Below are 19,006 nucleotides of genomic sequence, written 5' to 3'. Positions count from 1 at the left end.
GGAACTTTCAGGACCAGAGCACAGCATTGCATAAATCTTGTTATAATAGATAATTTAAAAAAATTATTCTTTAATTAGGAAGTTCAGGGGCTGAAGAGATGGCTCAGCATTTAGAGCCGCTCATTTGCCAAAGCCTGAAAGCCCATGTTTTATTCCATAGTACCAATGTAAAGCTAGATGCACAAAGGGCACATATGTCTGGAGTTTGTTTGCAGTAGCAGGAGGCCCTGGCATGCCCATATTCACTCTGTCTGCCTCTTCTTTCTGTCTTTATCTTAAATAAATAAAAAAAGAAATAAAAATTAAAAAGTTAAAAAAAATAATAAATAGAAACTTCAGTTACAATGAAGAGTATCCCTAGGGAGCTGGGGAGATGACTGCAATATACTTGGGTTCAGTACCCCAGTACCCACATAAAACCAAATGCACAATGTGGACCACACAGCTGGAATTCATTTGTAGTGGCAAGAGGCCCTAATGTATGTGCCCATTCTCTCCCTTCCTGTGCAAATAAGTAAATAAAAATGTTTTTAAGAGTACATCATAACATATAGACTAAAGGTAGATTTAAGAGAGAAAAAGAACATTTGTTGATTCCATCTCTCTTTACTCCCTAGGCATACTAGGATTATAGACAGTAGCTGTGTTGAGCTTATAAAAAAATAAATATTTTGGTACCTGGGCATGGTGGCACACGCCTTTGCACTCCTAGAGGCAGAGGTAGAAGGATCCCTGTGAGTTCCAGGCCAACCCTGAGACTACATAGTGAATTCCAGGTCAGCCTTAGCTAGAAAACCAAAAATGAATATATATATTTTTATATATATTGGGCTGGAAAGATGGCTCAGCAATTAGGTACTTGCCTAAAAAACCTAACTACTTGGGTTCAGTTCTTCAGTACCTACATAAACGCAGATGCACAAAGTGGCTTATGCACCTAGAATTTATTTGCAGTGGGTGGAGGCCCTGGTATGCCCATTCTCATCCTCTCTCTCCCTCTTTCTCAGTGTGCAAATAAGTAGGAAAAAAATATATGTTTTATTTATTTATTTATTTTAGGTAGGGCTGGAGAGATAGGCTAAGGGTTAAGGAGCTTGCTTATGAAGCCAGAGGACCCAGGTTCAACTCCCCAGAACCCATTGTAGGCCAGATGCACATGGTAGCACATGTGTAGAGGCCCTGATGCACCCATTCTTTCTCTTTCTCTCTTGAAAATAAATAAAATATATATATATATATATATATATATATATATTTCATTTATTAAGGAGAGAGATAGGGGTCAGGCATGGTGGTGCATGCCTGTAATCCCAGCACTCAGGAGGCAGAGGTAGGAGGATTGTTGTGAGTTTGAGCTACCCTGAGACTACATAGTCAATTCCAGGTTAGCCTGAGCCAGAGCAAGACTCTATCTTGAAAAACCAAAAGAAAAAGAAAAGAGAGAGGGAGAGGGAGATGGTTGAGGTAGGGTCTTTAGCTCAGGCTGACCTGGAATTCAGTATGTAATTTTTCTTTTGCAAGCAGAGAGAGAGATAGAGAAACAGAGAGAAAATGGGCATGCCAGGGCCTCTAGCCACTGCAAATGAACTCCAGATATGTGTGTTCCCCTTGTGCATCTGGCTTATATGGATCCTGGAGAATTGAACCTGGGTCCTTTGGTTTTGCAGGCAAATGACTTAACCACTAAGCCGTCTGTCCAGTCCTCACTATGTATGTTTATTTATTTGACAGAGAAGGGGCAGGGAGAGAGAGAGAGAATCGGCCTGGCAGGGTCTCCAGCCACTGCAAATGAATGCCAGATGCGTGTGCCCCCTTGTGTATCTGGCTAATGTGGGTCCTGGGTAATTGAACCTGGGTCCTTTGGCTTTGCAGGCAAATGGCTTAACTGTTAAGCCATCCCTCCAGCCCCATTCCTCACTATGTATTCTTAGGGTGGCCTTGAACTCATAGTGATCCTTCTACCTCTGCCTCTGGAATGCTGGGATTAAAGCTGTGTGCCACCATGCTTGGCCTGTATTTAATTTTTTAAACAAAAATCTATTTATTTTTAAGAGAGAGAGAGATGGCCAGAGTCAGACAAAGACAGTGAGTATGGCTGTGCCCAGGCCTCCTGCCATTGCAAACAAACTCCAGATGAATGTGCAACTTTGTGTATCTTTTTTTTTTTTTTTTCTGTTGTTCATTTTTATTTGTTTGAGAGCAACAGACAGAGAAAGAGGCGGATAGAGAGAGAGAGAATGGATACTTTGGGCCTTCAGCCACTGCTCATGAACTCCAGATGCATGTGCCACCTTGTGCATCTGGCTTATGTGGGTACTGGAGAATGGAGCCTCGAACCGGGTTCCTTAGGCTTCATAGGCCAAGTGCTTATCCTCTAAGACATTGCTCCAGCCTTATGTATCTTGTTTTATGGGGGTAATGGGGAAATGAACCTGGGCTGTCAGGCTTTGCAAGCAAGTGCCTTTAACTGCTGACCAATCTCTCCCTTCCCCCAGAATTTAATTTTTTTTTTTTTTTTTTTCGGGGAGGAGTGGTTTGAGGTAAGGTTTTATTCTAGTGCAGACTGACCTGTAGTCTCAGGGTAGCCTTGTATTCATGGCGATGCTCCTCCCTCTGCCTTCCAAGTGCTGGGACTAAAAGGCATGTGCAACCACACCTGGCTAATTTTTTGTAATTTTGAAGAACCTTTCTTAATATTTGAGTAAGGAAAATAAGCACTTTTTGTTGTTGCTTGTTTGTTTTTTGCTTTGATACAGGGTCTTCCTCTTTAGCTCAGGCTGCCCTAGAATTCATTGTGTACGCAGGCTGTACTTGAACTGGTGATCCTCCTTCCTCAGCCTCCTACATAGGAGCCACCATGCCTGGCTTGAAATAAGTATTTTGTCAAATGGGTAATCAAGGTGGCTTTTTAATTTTATTTTACTTTTTTATTTTATTGAAGTGCTGTTTGAAGCACCTGTATTCTTTTATTTCAATGCTGGGTTGTTAAATTATCTACTGAGTGCAATAGGGCTGTGTTTTCTTTCTTTTTTTATGTCTTATTTATTTATTTGAGAGAGAGTGAGAGAGACAGATAGAGAGAGAGAGAGAATGGCCACACCAGGGCCTTTACCCACTGCAAACAAACTCCAGATTCATGTGCCATCTTGTGCATCTGGCTTATGTGGGTAAGGGGGAATTGAACCTGTGTCCTTTGGCTTTTTAGGCAAGTGCCTTACCCACTAAGCCATTTCTCTAACCCTGTATTTTCTTAAATGACAGGGTAGACACACATAAGTAACAGGTTTGGTTTCTTTGATAAAATTGACAGTGACTGAGTGAGGTTTTTGTCAGGGATCCAGTAGCTTCCAGGCTCTGGAATGCCTTGGAAGGACATTTACAAACAGGTTTTGATTGTAGTGTTTATGTCTTGGCAGGACTCAGGATGGGGAGACTGCCCTGCAGCTGGCCATCAGAAATCAGCTTCCACTTGTAGTTGATGCTATATGTACCCGAGGAGCTGACATGTCCGTGCCAGATGAAAAAGGGAACCCCCCACTGTGGCTTGCTTTGGCGAATAATCTAGAGGATATTGCCTCCACTCTGGTGAGACAAGCAAAATGTTAGGCTGTGCTTACAGCTGAGGACATCTTGTGTCAGAGATGGCTTTGGTGTCTGCATAGCAATCATAGGAACAAGAAATGGGCCAACTGATAATTTAGGTCAAGGACAAACAGTTGAAAGCCATGTTAAGGAAATGTGAGGTTCAGTACTACCCTGTCTAGCACTTATAATTGTAAGGTTCGGGAGTGACCAAGACCACACAAACCACTCTGAGGCAAAGATGAAAGCTTTTATTTGGGAAAAACATGAGCTACTAGGGTTGGCTCACAAGATAGGAGAACAGCCAACCTGAGTTTCCAGACAGTGGGCCTTATAGGGCTTTTTAAGTTGGGGGAAGGTGAGGAAGGAGAAAAGCTGAATAAGAAAGGCTTCTTTGGGGAAGATCTAAGATAGCCAGGGTGTGACACCAGAACAGTGACCAGGAAATCATGACCTGGGCATTGTTAGGCAAGGAAGGGATAATGGCTGGGCTGTTTCTTGAGGAATGTGGATAATTCACTTCCTTGTCTCTGTCACAATGTTGCTGTCCTTGGTGACTCCATTTTGGGAGCCTGTCTTGACCTAACAGTATTTAGATTGTCTTTACCAAGAAGACCACCAAGGAGCAAGACAATTGAGACATTTCCTCAGAAGTCTTCTCCTGGTGTGTGCTGCCCTCACCATCATGAAAAATTCTCAAATCTCAGGTTTGTCTCCCCTGTTTGTGGAACAGGTTCCAAATTGAGGTAAACTTGGAATTTCTTATTTAGTTCCCTGAATAGCCTGCAGTGTTACATTGTGGCATTTAGCACCTGAGGGTTTTATAATATTTTCAGATTACCTATTGATTACCAAAGTGTATTGCTGGGGAAACACATGTATGTTTCTCAAAAACATCTCATAGGACCTACTATAAGAATTTGTGCAGACAGACTGGTATGGTGGCACATCCATTTAATCCCAGAGGTAGAAGGATAGCCATGTGTTCTAGGCCACCATTGACTACATAGTGAATTCCAGATCATCTTGAACTACATTGAAACCCTACCTCAAAAAACAAGAATTTGTGCAGAGAAGATTTTTTTGTTTGTTTGTAAATCTAATGACTGATACAGATCATAGTAATTATGAGTTGTCATTATGTCTTATCTGTAAATGAATGTACAAAGTGCAGAGTTAATAAAACTTTTCACATTTGCTTGACATTGTGGGAAAATTGTTTTTCTGCAGGTCAGACATGGCTGTGATGCCACATGCTGGGGTCCAGGACCTAGTAGGTGCTTGCAGACTCTCCTTCACAGAGCCATTGATGAAAACAATGAGTCTACTGCCTGCTTTCTCATCCGCAGGTGCGAGAACTCCAAGGATCTCGTATAAAGTGTTCTTCAGCTTCTTGAAAACTATGTCTTTCTTATGTTTATTCACCCCCAGTCTTAGCATACCTGTAGCTGCTTAACTTTCATAATTAAGAATCGCAAGTTGAGGGTGGTGTACACGCCTTTAATCCCAGCCCTCCATGAGTTGAGTTTGAGGCTATCCTGAGAGTACAAAGTGAATTCCACATCAACCTGGGGTGGAGTGGGACCCTACCCCCAAAAACTAAACTTTAAAAAAGAAAAAGAATTTCAAAGGGTGCTAGAGAAATGGCTTAGCAGTTAATGTGGTTGCCTGCAAAGCCAAAGGATCCAGGTTCAATTCCCCAGGACCCATGTAAGCCAACATGCATCTGGAGTGAGCAGCTGAAGGCCCTGGAGTGCCCATTCTCTCTCTCACTCTAGTTACAAATAAATAAATTTTAAAAAATTTCATTTTGGAGCTGGAGAGATGGCTTAGCGGTTAAGCGCTTGCCTGTGAAGCCTAAGGACCCCGGTTCGAGGCTTGGTTCCCCAGGTCCCACGTTAGCCAGATGCACAAGGGGGTGCACGCGTCTGGAGTTTGTTTGCAGAGGCTGGAAGCCCTGGCGTGCCCATTCTCTTTCTCTCCCTCTTCTGTCTTTCTGTGTCTGTCACTCTCAAATTAAATAAATTAAAAAAATTTCATTTTTATTTATTTATTTGACAGCGACAGACAGAGAGGAAGAGGCAGAGAGAGAGAATGGGCACGCCAGGGCCTCCAGCCACTGCAGATGAACTACAGACGCATGCGCTCCTTGTGCATCTTGCTAATGTGGGTCCTGGGGAATTGAGCATTGAACCAGGGTCCTTAGGCTTCATAGGCAAGCGCTTAACCACTAGGCCATCTCTCCAGCCCAATAATATTATATATACATACATACATATATATATATATGTATGTATGTACGTACGTACACACACACACACACACACACACACACAGACACACACGTGTGTGTGTGTCTGTGTGTGTGTGTGTGTGTGTGTGTGTGTATAAAAGCAAGAATCTCAGAGAGTCGCTGTCCTGTAATGTCAAATCAGCCACTGGCCATACTCACTAGAGAAGAGGGAGGGGCTCATATACCTGGATCAAAGGCTAAAAGCTGAGCCAGCTCCAGCTTTAGGGGCTGTAGGGGCTCTTAAGTGACCAGATGCCCTCTGTTGGACCCCACCACTGTGTTTGAACCATAACAGTGTCCTAGTTCTCCAGAGTGTGGCATATGTGTGATACAAGGAGACTTTTTGACTGGTGCTTCCCAAACTTAATATGTGCATATTCCTAGGGTGTTTATAATAGTTCCGATGCTCAGGTTGCCCTCAAGACTAATTGCAAAAAAAAATTTATGGCTATGGGACTCAGATCCCAGGACTTAATGTTAGGGACCAAAAAGAGCAGAATGTGTCAGTGAAGGGTTTATTAGATTGGATGAAGCTGATTCTGGAATGACAGTAGAGTACATAAGTTCTAGGCTAGCCAAGACTGGCGTGAACTGCCTCAAAAAACCTAAACAAGAGCTGAAGAAATAGCTCAGGAAGCCAAAAATGGCTTGCAAAGCTGGCCTGCCTAGGTTCAAGTATCCAATGTTCATGTCAAGTCAGATGCCCAAAGTGGCACATGTAGAGGTCCTGGTGCGTCTATATTCTCTCTCTCTCTCCCTCCCTCCTTGCAAATAAATATTTCTTAAAAAGCCCCAAACAAACAAGGATGAAGCTGCTGCTATGCATTCTGAAAGCTGTTTTCCATTCCTTTCAGTGGTTGTGATGTGAATAGTCCCCGGCAACCAGGTGCTGGTGGAGAAGGAGAAGAAGAAGCAAGGGATGGGCAGACTCCCCTGCATTTGGCGGCCTCATGGGGGCTGGAAGAGACAGTGCAATGTCTTCTAGAATTCGGTGCCAATGTAAATGCACAGGTATATCGTTTCTTTTTTTTTTTACCCCCCGACCCCCAGGGAAATACAATTAGAGGAGTCTCCTTTTATAGCAAGGGACCTTATAGATTGCCTAGCCACATGCTTTTGCTTTATCATGAATGGGGCTTTGTATGACAGATGAAGTGACTTTCTGAGTCACAAGGTCTGCCTTGCAACTGAATTGATTTCAGGTTAATTTTCTGTGTACTTCTCTTTGCCTTAAGCTAAGGAGAGTTGTTGCACCCATTGTTTCTTGCCTCCTGTTCCCCTTGGTTGTAGATTTCCACAGATAATTGGTTTAGTCACCGTCTGAGTACTGTGCTTAGGATAGCTCTGTTTAAGTTCTCTTCCTTCATGAATTCTGTTCCAGAATTCAAACCTGTGGAGATTTATAAGTATCTGATGGCTCTTAGTCAGATAAGAAGTGGTATAAATTAGAACTGAGAATGAATGCAGAACTAAAACACATAAATGTAGGGCTGGAGATGGCTCAGTCAGTGGTTAAAGGCACTAGCTTCCCACTGGTTTCCATCCCTCACTTCCTATGTAAAATCATATGCACAAAGTGGCACATGTATCTGGAGTTTGTTTGCAGTGGCAAGAGGCCCTGGTACATCCATACTCTCTCACTCTCACACAAAGTCTTTCAAATAATTTAAAAATATTTAAAAAACTAAAACAAATGTGTGTTGTTCTCACACTCCTCCACTCAGCTGCCACTGTATCATTGGAAGTTGTATACCAGGGAGTAGGTTCAAGTCATTTTTGAATTTAAAAACATTTTGTTTGTTTGTTTGAGGTAGGGTCTTACTCTAGTCCAGGCTGACCCAGAATTCACTTTGTAGTCTCAGACTGGCCTTGAACTCAACAATAATCCTCCTACCTCTGCCTCCAGAGTGCTAGGATTAAAGCCGTGTGTCACCATGCCCAGCTTTAAAGTCATTTAAAAAATTATATTTATTTATTAGAGAGATAAAGAAGCAGAGAGAGAAAGAGAGAGAGAATGGACACACCAGGGCCTCTAGCACTGCAAATGAACTCCAGATGCATGTGCCACCTTGTACAACTGGCTTTACCATGGGTACTGGGGAATCGAACCTGCTTCCTTAGGCTATGCAGGCAAACGCCTTAACCACTGAGCCATCTCTTGCTCCATCAAGTCTTGATTTTTCAAGGTGGGGTCTCACTGTAGCCCAAGCTGACTTGGAATTCACTATGTAGTCTCAGGGTGGCCTCAAACTCACAGTGATCCTCCTACCTCTGCCTCCTGAGTGCTGGGATTAAAGGCGTGTGCTACTATCCCCAGCTTCTTCAAGTAAGGCGAGAGAGAGGGAAGGGGAGTGTGTCAGGGTCCTCTGCCACTACAAACTCCAGATGCTTGTGCCTCTCCGTGCATCTTGCTTTATGTGGGTACTGGGAAATTGACCTCAGGCCATTAGGCTTTGCAGGCAATTGCCTAAACTGTTGAGCCATCTCTCCAACCCCCTTTCAACTCATTTTGTATTTTGCCTTTTTAAAAGCTGACTTTAAACACAAGCCTCACAAGTAAAATTGGTTTTGTTTTTTGTTCATTTATTTATTATTAGAGAGGGAGAGAGAGAAATGGGTATACCAGGGTTCGTCACTGCAGACGAACTCCAGACACATGTGCCAGCTTTTGTATCTGTTTTATGTGAGTCCTGGGAATTGAACCTGGGTCATTGGGCTTTGCAGGCACATGCCTTAACTGCTAAGCCATTTCTCTAGTCCCCAAAATTTGTTTTTTAAAGTAAGCCCCCTTCATATTTTTCCTGAGTTTTGTCTTTTTTTTTCCTTTGGTTTTTCGAGGTAGGGTCTTATTCTAGCCCAGATTGACCTGAAATCCACTATGTAGTCTCAGGCTGTCCTCTAACTCACAGCAATCCTCCTACCAGGGCCTCCCAAGTGCTGGGATTAAAAGTGTGTGCTATCGTGCCTGGCCTGACTTTTATCTTTCAAGTAGACATCAAAATCTGTGCTTTGTCTCCATAGGATGCAGAAGGAAGAACACCTGTCCATGTGGCAATCAGTAACCAGCACAGTGTCATCATTCAATTGTTGATTTCTCACCCTAACATCCATTTGAATGTACGAGATAGACAAGGGCTGACCCCATTTGCCTGTGCCATGACTTATAAGAACAACAAGGCAGCTGAAGCCATTCTCAAACGAGAGTCTGGGGCTGCTGAGCAGGTGAGTGACCAAGTCCCACTCTTCTCCACATGAAGACTAACCGGATGCCACCAGCTAAACAAGTCTGCTATACAAAGATAATGGTTTTGAAATTATGTTCCTCTTTCTGAACATTTGGACATTCAATGACTTGTCAGCATTGGTGAAGGTGTGACTGATCTGCCCTTCACGTCTGTTTCTTGATGGTATGCATTTGGGTGGGAGTGGGCGCTTGAACACTGGGCATAGTGTAAGGATTCTGTGGTATATGCACCTAAGTTCATTCTCTTCATTTCTTGGTTGCCCTGTAATGAATGCTTTTATTATTTATTTCATTCATTTATTTTGAGACAAGGTCTCATGTAGCTTAGGCTGATCTCAAACTAGCTATGTAGCCAAGGATGACCTTGAACTCTTGATCCTCCAGTCTCTACCTCCTGAATGTAGGAAGTACAGGCATGTGTGTGTACTGTTTTATGAGGTGCTGGGGATCCAACCTAGGGTTTGATGTTTGCAAAACAAGCACTCTGCCAACTGAACTACATTTTCAGACCCATGAATATCTTTGAGATTTAAATTGAACTTGAGGCGCTGTGCTGTGAAGTTGGACAATTTTCTGAGAGTTGAAATGATCTGGCATTTAACTTGGAATGCACATTTGTCCTGTCCTTTGTCAGCTTCTCAGTCCCCATGGTGACTTGCTAATCTACAGCAGTGGGTGAGAAATGACTATAATGACTGTTAGAAAGTGAAAGATTGGTCAGGTTTGTCTGGTTGGCTGACTCTGTAGCTAGCATGTAGAATTATGCCGAGATTTAGAAGTAGCCATTTAAGAAGGTGAAATGGGGCTGGAGAGAAGGCTTAGCCATTAAGGCACTTACCTGCAAAGCCTAAGGACCTTGGTTCGATTCCCCAGGACCCACGTAAGCCAGATGCACAAGGTGGAACATGTGTCTTGAGTTCATTTACAGTGGCTGGAGGCCCTTGTGTCCATTCTCCTCTCTCTCTCCCTCTCCCTGTTTCCCTCTCACTTTCTGCCTACATCTCTTCCTCTCTCATTAAAAAAACATAAAGAGCTGAACATGGTGGAGCACACCTTTAATCCCAGCACTTGGGAGGCAGAGGTAGGAGGATTGCTGTGACTTGGAGGCCACCCTGAGACTCCATAGTTAATTCCAGGTCAGTCTGGGCTAGAGCAAGACCCTATCCTAAAAAAACAAAACAAAACAAAAAACCAACCAAACAAGCAAACAAAAATAAAGGTGAAATGAAGCCAGGAAGTCTGATTGAGTGAAATACAGTCCTGGCATGGTTGAAGATGATTGCTTGCTGTCCCCTTTCTTTAGTAGTTTCCTAAGTGCTACTGAATGCATAGGTGTTAACCTCACCTGTGCTTAGTAGTGTAAGATGTTCTTGGTTAGAGATGGACCTCACATTTCCTCTCATTTAATATGAAACTATGATCCAAGTCCTTTGCAGATGTATTACTTGTTACTCCTGTACACACAGTGAACTGGTGTGTGAGGTAATTGCAGAGTGTGAGCATGCAGTGCCCTCACTTGAACATAGGCACTAATGACATACTAATGTCTCCTGTGACTACCGTGTGCCATGGGTTTGAGCTGAGTGATGCTCTGGCTGCTTTATATCAGTACAGTCTGTGACATTTGGCTGGCTGCCTTCTTCCCTTCCTCCCCATTGTGTGTTATGCTTAGTAAAAAAGGTAAATTTCTGAAGCCTTTGCTTGGCTGCTCAGCAGTCAAGATGGGTGTTAGGTTTTTCAAAAGCACAGAGAATCTGAGGCTAATCTACACCTTTCTTGGTTTTTTTAGCCTTTATTTTTTTATTATTTAAAAAAATTTTTTAAATTTTTATTAACATTTTCCATGCTTATAAAAAATATCCCATGGTAATTCCCTCTCTCTCCCCCACTGACACTTTCCCCTTTGAAATTCCATTCTCCATCATATTACCTCCCCATCTCAATCATTGTACTTATATATATACAATATCAACCTATTAACTACCCTCCTCCCTTTCTCTTCCCTTTATATCTCCTTTTTAACTTACTGGCCTCTGCTACTAAGTATTTTCCTTCTCACGCAGAAGCCCAATCATCTTAATCTACACCTTTCTTTCCTTCTTCCTTCCTTCCTTTCCCTGTCCTTCAGTTTGTTTTTCTTCACTTTATATATCCATTTCCTGCTGCAGGAGGATACTCTTACCACATGTGTGTGCTCCTGGTTGTGTTGTGGGTTAGGGTGTGGTATTGGGAGGGAACTTTTTGGAACTGTGGGTAGAAGTTCATCATGGCCCCTGCAGTGATCAGTGCAGTTTGCAGATACTTAGAAGGCAGTCTTGAACAGAAGCGTGAACATGTTTTTTTTCCTATTTGTTGCCTTAGGTGGATAACAAGGGCCGGAATTTTCTTCATGTGGCAGTTCAGAACTCTGATATTGAAAGTGTCTTGTTCCTGATCAGTGTCCAGGCCAATGTGAACTCCAGAGTTCAGGATGCTTCCAAGTTGACCCCTTTGCATCTTGCTGTCCAAGCAGGCTCAGAGATCATTGTTCGCAATTTGGTAAGTGGTGCAGAAACTGTTACATGTCAAGGCATGTTGTGGGGTATATGCAGAATTTCTCCTCACACGTGTTTCCTCAGATATTATGAAGTCAGCATGGATTTGGGCAGTTATGCCACTTCCCTCAGGAAAACAGATATGTCAAAGGGCTACAGGTCCCAGGTGCCCAAATGGGACATGCTAAGAGTCAGCTTGGAGATGCTGAAGGGCCCAGTGAGATTTGGGAAGGAACAGCAAAGTAGTGGAGGTCACTTAGGTTATCTGTCTACTTGGTTGGACACTCAGCTGAGGCTTTTAAATGGCCTGTTCCTTAATTCTCAAAATTCTAGAAGGGGAGGGGAACTTTTTACGTTTTAAAATGAAGAATGGAAGCTGGGTGTGGTGGTGCACACCTTTAATCCCAGCACTCAGAAGGCAGAGAGGTAGGAGGATTGTTGTGAGTTCGAGGCCACCCTGAGACTTCATAGTGAATTCCAGGCCAGCCTGAGCTAGAGTGAGACCCTACCTTGAAAAAAAAAAAGAAGAAAAAGAATGGAGATGGCCCAGTGGTTAAAAGCACTTGCTTGCAAAGCGTGATGGCCCAGGTTCAATTCCCTAGCACCCACATAAAGCAGATACACAAAGCAGCACATGAGTTTGGAGTTCATTTGAGTGGCAGGAAGCCGTGGCATGCCCATACTCATTCTCTTTCTGTCTGCCTCTTTCTCTCTATCTCACTTAAATAAGTAAAAAAATATTTTAAAGAGAATGTTTAAGTTGGAGTGAATCCAAGGCTATTAGGTAATAGTGTAGCTAGCTGGGATTTTGGCTTAACTCAGAGCCTGACTTCTTGTACAAGAATGTGGAAACTGTACATGTAGACAGTGTATCTAGGGAAGTTTGGTTTGATTCTCCAGTTCCCACATAAAGCCATATGTAAAAGTAGTGCATACAATGGCAGGGCACACTACTGTGCCCATTTATCTCCCTCTCTCAAATGAATAAATATTGAAGAATACATGCTTATTGTGGAAATTAGTCATAGCAGACTTCAAAGAAAATTAGGACGAAAGGGTGATACTCTGTTTTATATATACTGTGAAGTGCTTTAGGCTGTTTCTCAGTGAGCCTGTACTGTTTTTATATTATTTTAAACAATGGTTTATGTTCTGAGAATTGTGTCCTTAAGAGCTTTTTCTGTGTGTAAGCATCACAGGCTATGCTTAATCACAGATGGCCATAACATCACATCACTGGGTGATAGAATCCTCACTGTCATGTATGAGGTTGTCATTGCCTACTATGGCAATATATAGCACATAACCATGTCTACTTTTCTTGTTAGGTTTCAGCATTAGGGCTTCCAATACAGGGATTTACAGAGGCCAGTACTCTCCTACTGAGCTACATCTCCACCTGCTATTTATGCTTTTAGACATGTTCAAAGTATGTATTTTTGTGTATATGTGTACACTTGTATGTAGGACTGTCTCTTAATATAATTAACCCATGTTCTATCTTGCCTTTCTTTTCTCTTAAAGAATACAAACTTTTAGGGCTGGAGGGATAGCTTAGCGATTAAGGTGCTTGCCTGTGAAGCTTACAGACCCTGGTTCAATTCCCTAGGATTCATGTAAGCCAGATGCACAAGGTGGCGCATGTGTCTTGAGTTCGTTTATAGTGGCTGGAGGCCCTGGCATGCCCATTCTCTCTCTCTTTCTCTGTCTGCCCTTCTCTCTCTCATATAAATAAAAAGAATTCTGGAAGTCTTTTTTTTTAAAAAAAAAAATACAGACTTTTAGAAAAAAAAATACAAACTTCCATTTACTTTTCATTAGTTTAAATCCCAAGAAAGTACGTCATCACACAGATTCTGTGTCTGGTAGCCTTAGCAGAAAATTATTTTGGTGTTTGGCACAAACCACACCATAGTTTCCATGGGCACAGGTGCACAGGTTACATTTCCTCAGGTAACTCTGGTTTTGTTCTTTTTGTTTGTTTGTTTGTTTGTTTGTTTGTTTGTTTGAGGTAGGGTCTTGCTCTAGCCCAGGCTGACCTGCATTTCACCATGTAGTCTCAGTGGCCTTGAATCCTCTTGTCTTCTCATGGACTTCTGGGATTAAAGGTGTATGCCACTATGTCTGGCCTCTTTTTTTTCTTTTTGAGTTAGGGTCTCACTCTAGCCCCTGCTCATCTGAAACTCACTCATTAGTCCCAGGCTGGTCTCAAGTTCATAGCCATCCTCTTAACTCTGCCTCCTAAGTGTCCCACCATACCCAGCTGGTTTTGTTTATTTTGCCTCCAGGAGTCACATACTGTTCTTTGCTTTGTATGCATACATAGCATCTCTTACTCAGGTAAACTGAGTTTCATCTCCAACAAAAACATCAGTTATAAGAAGAGTGGGGTGCTCCCTTTGGTTCTGAAGACCCTATTTAAAGCTAGCAAAAATGGCCTTACACCATGGCCTTCCAGACACACTTGTCTTTTAGAAGTCTTGTTCCCAGCAGGCCTCCATCTACACAAAATAGCAGAAGGAGATACCTTCTTTTTTTAAAAAAGAAAAAGAATTATTTTTATTAGAGAGAGAGGGAGATAGAGAATGGACATGCCAGGGCTTCCAGCCATTGCAAATGAACTCCCATGTGCCACCTTGTACATCTGGCTTATGTGGCTATTGGGAACTCGAACCTGGATCCTTAGGCTTTGCAGGCAAGTGCCTTAACTATGAGCCATCTCTCCACCCCAGAAGGAGCTGCCTTTTTAAAAAAAATATATATATTTTTTAGCCGGGTGTGGTGGCACATGCCTTTAATCCCAGCACTCGGGAAGCAGAGGTAGTTTGAGGCCACCCTGAGACTACACAGTGAATTCCAGGTTAGCCTGAGCTGGAGTGAGACCCTACCTCGCAAAACAAAACAAAACACATAAATGTGTGTGTGTGTGTGTGTATGTGTATTTATTTTTAATTTGTATTTATTTTTAAATCTTTATTGGGCATGCCATAGCCTCCTACCAGTGCAAAGGAACACCAGATACATGTCCTACTTTGTGCATGTGGCTTTACATAGATACTGGGGAATCAAACTTCAGTTGTTAGGCTTTATAAGGCAAATGCTTTAACCATTGAGCCATCTCTCCAGCCCTGTGCTGCTTTTCAAGCCTTAGAATTCCTTTTGTAGGCAACAGCTGTTTTAACAAGTTGGCTGCTAGGTTTGCCTTACCAGGAGCGTGAGGCTCTCATGTATCCAGCTTGGCCAGCAGGGCAGACTGACAGCCTCTATGGATATGAGAAGTCACTTAGGGACCTTGACTGTGGGAAAGAGGCTGTTTGAGTAATCAACTTTAATAGCTTCTTGCAGGAGCCAAGGTGAATGAATTAACCAAGCATCGGCAAACTGCCCTCCATCTGGCTGCCCAGCAGGACCTGCCTACCATCTGTTCAGTCCTCCTCGAGAATGGAGTGGACTTTGCTGCTGTGGATGAGAATGGAAATAATGGTAATTCCCGGGCATTTCCTGTCTCCGAAGGTGTGCTGCTCCTCACAGGGAAGTTGGCATGTACAGGACCAGAGCTGTGGCCAAAAATGCTATGGGCAGCTTATCTGTCCTGCCAACTGACCAGGCCTTACACAGCCTCACAGTTTGATCAGTAACCCTGACAGCCTAAAGTGCTTCTTATGAAGCCATAAATCTCATCTTTGGAATTACTAAGGCAAAAAGCAAAGGCTCATGAGATTGTAATGGTGATGGGGATGGGTGGTTCTGTTTGAGACCCTTTGGTGGATGGTTGGGAGGGGAGGAGCTAAGAGTTTTCTATTGCACTTCTGGATTTATTCAGTAAGAGCATTTATTCTTCAGCACTTCATCTTGCTGTCATGCATGGTCGGCTCAACAACATCCGGGTTCTCCTCACAGAGTGCACAGTAGATGCTGAAGCCTTTAATCTGAGGTGAGTGTGTCTGGTCCTAAATAGAGACTAGGGCTCCCTGTCACCTGGACTGCTGCTACTCAGGGACAATGGTCTTTGATGCCTCCTCTTGGTCCCAGGTGCATACTGTAGATGTGGCCATGGGATCATTTCACCAGCTTTTTTCTTCCCAGGTAGTTTTGTTATAGTAAAAAGCACTTATATGCGGCAATGGCCTAGTGGTTATAAGCATTTTCTTGCAAAACCTGCTGGCCTGGGTTTAATTCCCCAGTGCCCATGTTAAGCCAGATACAAAAGTGTGTGCTTCTGGAGTTTGTTTGCAAGAGGTCTGCGAGTGCTCATAATCACTGTCTCCCTCTCTCTTGTTCTCTTTTCTTCCCTCTTTGGGGGGGGGGGGGACTTGCAGAAAAATTTGTCACCTGTTATATATCCTGTAGATGTAATGCAGCATCACAGAGTTCAGAAAATTTCATGCCTCTTTTGTATGCTGGCCATGGCAGATGCATACATAACTTTTCAACTTGTTTTATTAGAGGCCAGTCACCACTGCATATTCTGGGACAGTATGGCAAAGAGAATGCAGCAGCTATCTTTGACCTCTTCGTAGAGTGCATGCCTGAGTATCCTCTTGACAAACCGGATGTAGAAGGAAACACAGGTATGTAGATAAAGTGTCTGTCTTGCTTGCATACTTTGCTGCCCAGTGAAATGAACCCATTATTATTCAGAGTGGGGGGAGTGGCACTCTCAGAATCTGTCTCAGATCCATGTGAATGGAATGTGGAATGTCTGACATCTTCTGGTACTCCTGAACCATATAACCCTGACCAAACATGCTTGCCCATCTGTTTTAACTGCCCTTGTCTTCCTTTTATCCACTTAAGTAGGCCCTCACCAAGCTCCCATTTCAGCAGAGGGAATATATAAACACAACCCAGGGGCTTCAGGAGCAAATGTGACATGCTTTGTAAAAGTGGAAAGTAACATACAAGTGCCCTATCAAGAAAGTAGTAGTTGCCGGGCATGGTGGCACACATCTTTAATCCCGGTACTTGGGAGGCAGAGATAGGGGGATCACAGTGAGTTTGAGGTCACCTTGAGACTACATGGTGAATTCCTGGTCAGCCTGGGATAGAGAAAGTCCGTACCTCAGAAAACCACAAAAAATGTAAAAGTAGTAATTTAATTTGGTTTCTTATTGAATACTGCAAAAATTTGAGGGAAGCAGTGCACAAAGTTGTATCCTCTTGCTTTTAGGTAGAGAAACAAAGACTGACAAAGGCTGAGAGTTTCACATCTGCTGCATTCCTATTCATTCCCACCCCTGTGCTCCAGTCTCCATAGGGTACTCTAAACCTTTCCTGGGAACTCCATATTTTGTTACCAGTTATTGGCCTCGATACAAGAGCATACTTTTGTTTTTTGTTTGCAGTGCTGGGGATTGAACCCACGGCCTTGCACATTGCTAAGCAAGCATTTTGCCACTGTTCTTCAATCCCAACCCTCTGCACATGTTGAGCTGACATTTCTAGACCTGCACTAGGCCTGCAGAGGAGTCAGATGTGTGTCTACTCAGGGAGCATCATTGCCTAGGTGTAGGTTAAGAGGTGGGCAGGAAGTGGATGCATAAGTTTTGTTTTTTTTTTTAAATTTTTATTAACATTTTCCATGATTATAAAATATATCCCATGGTAATTCCCTCCCTCCCCACCCCCACACTTTCCCCTTTGAAATTCCATTCTCCATCATATTACCTCCCCATTACAATCATTGTAATTACATATATACAATATCAACCTATTCAGTATCCTCCTCCCTTCCTTTCTCCACCCTTTATGTCTCCTTTTCAACTTACTGGCCTCTGCTACTAAGTATTTTCATTCTCACGCAGAAGCCCAGTCATCTGTAGCTAGGATCCACATATGAGAGAACATGTGGCGCTTGGCTTTCTGGGCCTGGGTTACCTGACTTAGTATAATACTTTCCAGGTCCATCCATTTTTCTGCAAATTTCATAACTTCATTTTTCTTTACCGCTGAGTAGAACTCCATTGTATAAATGTACCACATCTTCATTATCCACTCATCTGTTGAGGGACATCTAGGCTGGTTCCATTTCCCAGCTATTATAAATTGAGCAGCAATAAACATGGTTGAGCATGTACTTCTAAGGAAATGAGATGAGTCCTTTGGATATATGCCTAGGAGCGCTATAGCTGGGTCATACGGTAGATCAATCTCTAGCTGCTTTAGGAACCTCCACACTGTTTTCCACAATGGCTGGACCAGATTGCATTCCCACCAGCAGTGCAGAAGGGTTCCTTTTTTTCCACATCCCCGCCAACATTTATGATCATTTGTTTTCATGATGGTGGCCAATCTGACAGGAGTGAGATGGAATCTCAATGTAGTTTTAATCTGCATTTCCCTGATGACTAGTGACGTAGAACATTGCTTTAGATGCTTATATGCCATTCGTATTTCTTACTTTGAGAACTCTCTATTTAGCTCCATAGCCCATTTTTTGATTGGCTTGTTTGATTCCTTATTATTTAACTTTTTGAGTTCTTTGTATATCCTAGATATTAATCCTCTATCAGATATATAGCTGGCGAAGATTTTTTCCCATTCTGTAGGTTGCCTCTTTGCTTTTTTCACTGTGTCCTTTGCGGTGCAAACTCTTTGTAATTTCATTAGGTCCCAGTGGTTAATCTGTGGTTTTATTGCCTGAGCAATTGGGGTTGTATTCAGAAAGTCTTTGCCAAGACCAATATGTTGAAGGGTTTCCCCTACTTTTTCCTCTAGCAGTTTCAAAGTTTCCGGTCTGATGTTAAGGTCTTTAATCCATTTGGACTTAATTCTTGTGCATGGCGAGAGAGAAGAATCTATTTTCATCCTTCTGCAGATATTTATCCAGTTTTCAAAACACCATTTGCTGAAGAGGCTGTCTCTTCTCCAATGAGTATTTTTGGCATTTTTATCGAATATCAGGTGGCTCTAGCTACTTGGGCTTACATCTGGGTCCTCTATTCTGTTCCACTGATCTACATGTCTGTTTTTGTGCCAGTACCATGCTGTTTTTGTTACTATGGCTCTGTAGTATTGGTTAAAATCAGGTATGGTGATACCACCAGCCTCTTTTTTGTTGCTCAGTATTATTTTAGATACTCGAGGTTTTTTGTGATTCCAAATGAATTTTTGGATTGTTTTTTCTATTTCCATGAAGAAAGCCTTTGGAATTTTGATAGGGATTGCATTAAATGTGTAGATTGCTTTAGGTAAGATTGCCATTTTCACGATATTGATTCTTCCAATCCAGGAACAAGGGGTGTTTCTCCACTTTCTAGTGTCTTCTGCAATTTCTTGCTTGAGTGTTTTAAAGTTCTCATTGTATAGATTCTTTACTTCCTTGGTTAGGTTTATTCCAAGGTATTTTATTTT

At 42.6% G+C, this 19,006-nt stretch overlaps 1 protein-coding gene across 2 annotated transcripts in view; it reads left to right on the top strand.

The window, feature by feature from the left end:
- Positions 1 to 19,006, top strand: part of Ankfy1 (ankyrin repeat and FYVE domain containing 1) — a 106,152-nt gene that overhangs the window by 73,521 nt on the left and 13,625 nt on the right. For both annotated transcript variants that reach the window (XM_045158288.1, XM_004672401.2), the window contains exons 15-22: positions 3,417 to 3,585; positions 4,813 to 4,931; positions 6,730 to 6,886; positions 8,897 to 9,097; positions 11,481 to 11,657; positions 14,989 to 15,136; positions 15,497 to 15,587; positions 16,100 to 16,224. In XM_045158288.1, coding sequence (XP_045014223.1) covers positions 3,417 to 3,585; positions 4,813 to 4,931; positions 6,730 to 6,886; positions 8,897 to 9,097; positions 11,481 to 11,657; positions 14,989 to 15,136; positions 15,497 to 15,587; positions 16,100 to 16,224 — 1,187 coding nt within the window. The remainder of the gene's footprint in view (positions 1 to 3,416; positions 3,586 to 4,812; positions 4,932 to 6,729; positions 6,887 to 8,896; positions 9,098 to 11,480; positions 11,658 to 14,988; positions 15,137 to 15,496; positions 15,588 to 16,099; positions 16,225 to 19,006) is intronic.

The sequence above is a fragment of the Jaculus jaculus genome, chromosome 9 (genome assembly GCF_020740685.1).
Source record: "Jaculus jaculus isolate mJacJac1 chromosome 9, mJacJac1.mat.Y.cur, whole genome shotgun sequence".
Classification (NCBI taxonomy): domain Eukaryota; kingdom Metazoa; phylum Chordata; class Mammalia; order Rodentia; family Dipodidae; genus Jaculus; species Jaculus jaculus.
This window is presented reverse-complemented; position numbering and strand designations above follow the sequence as displayed.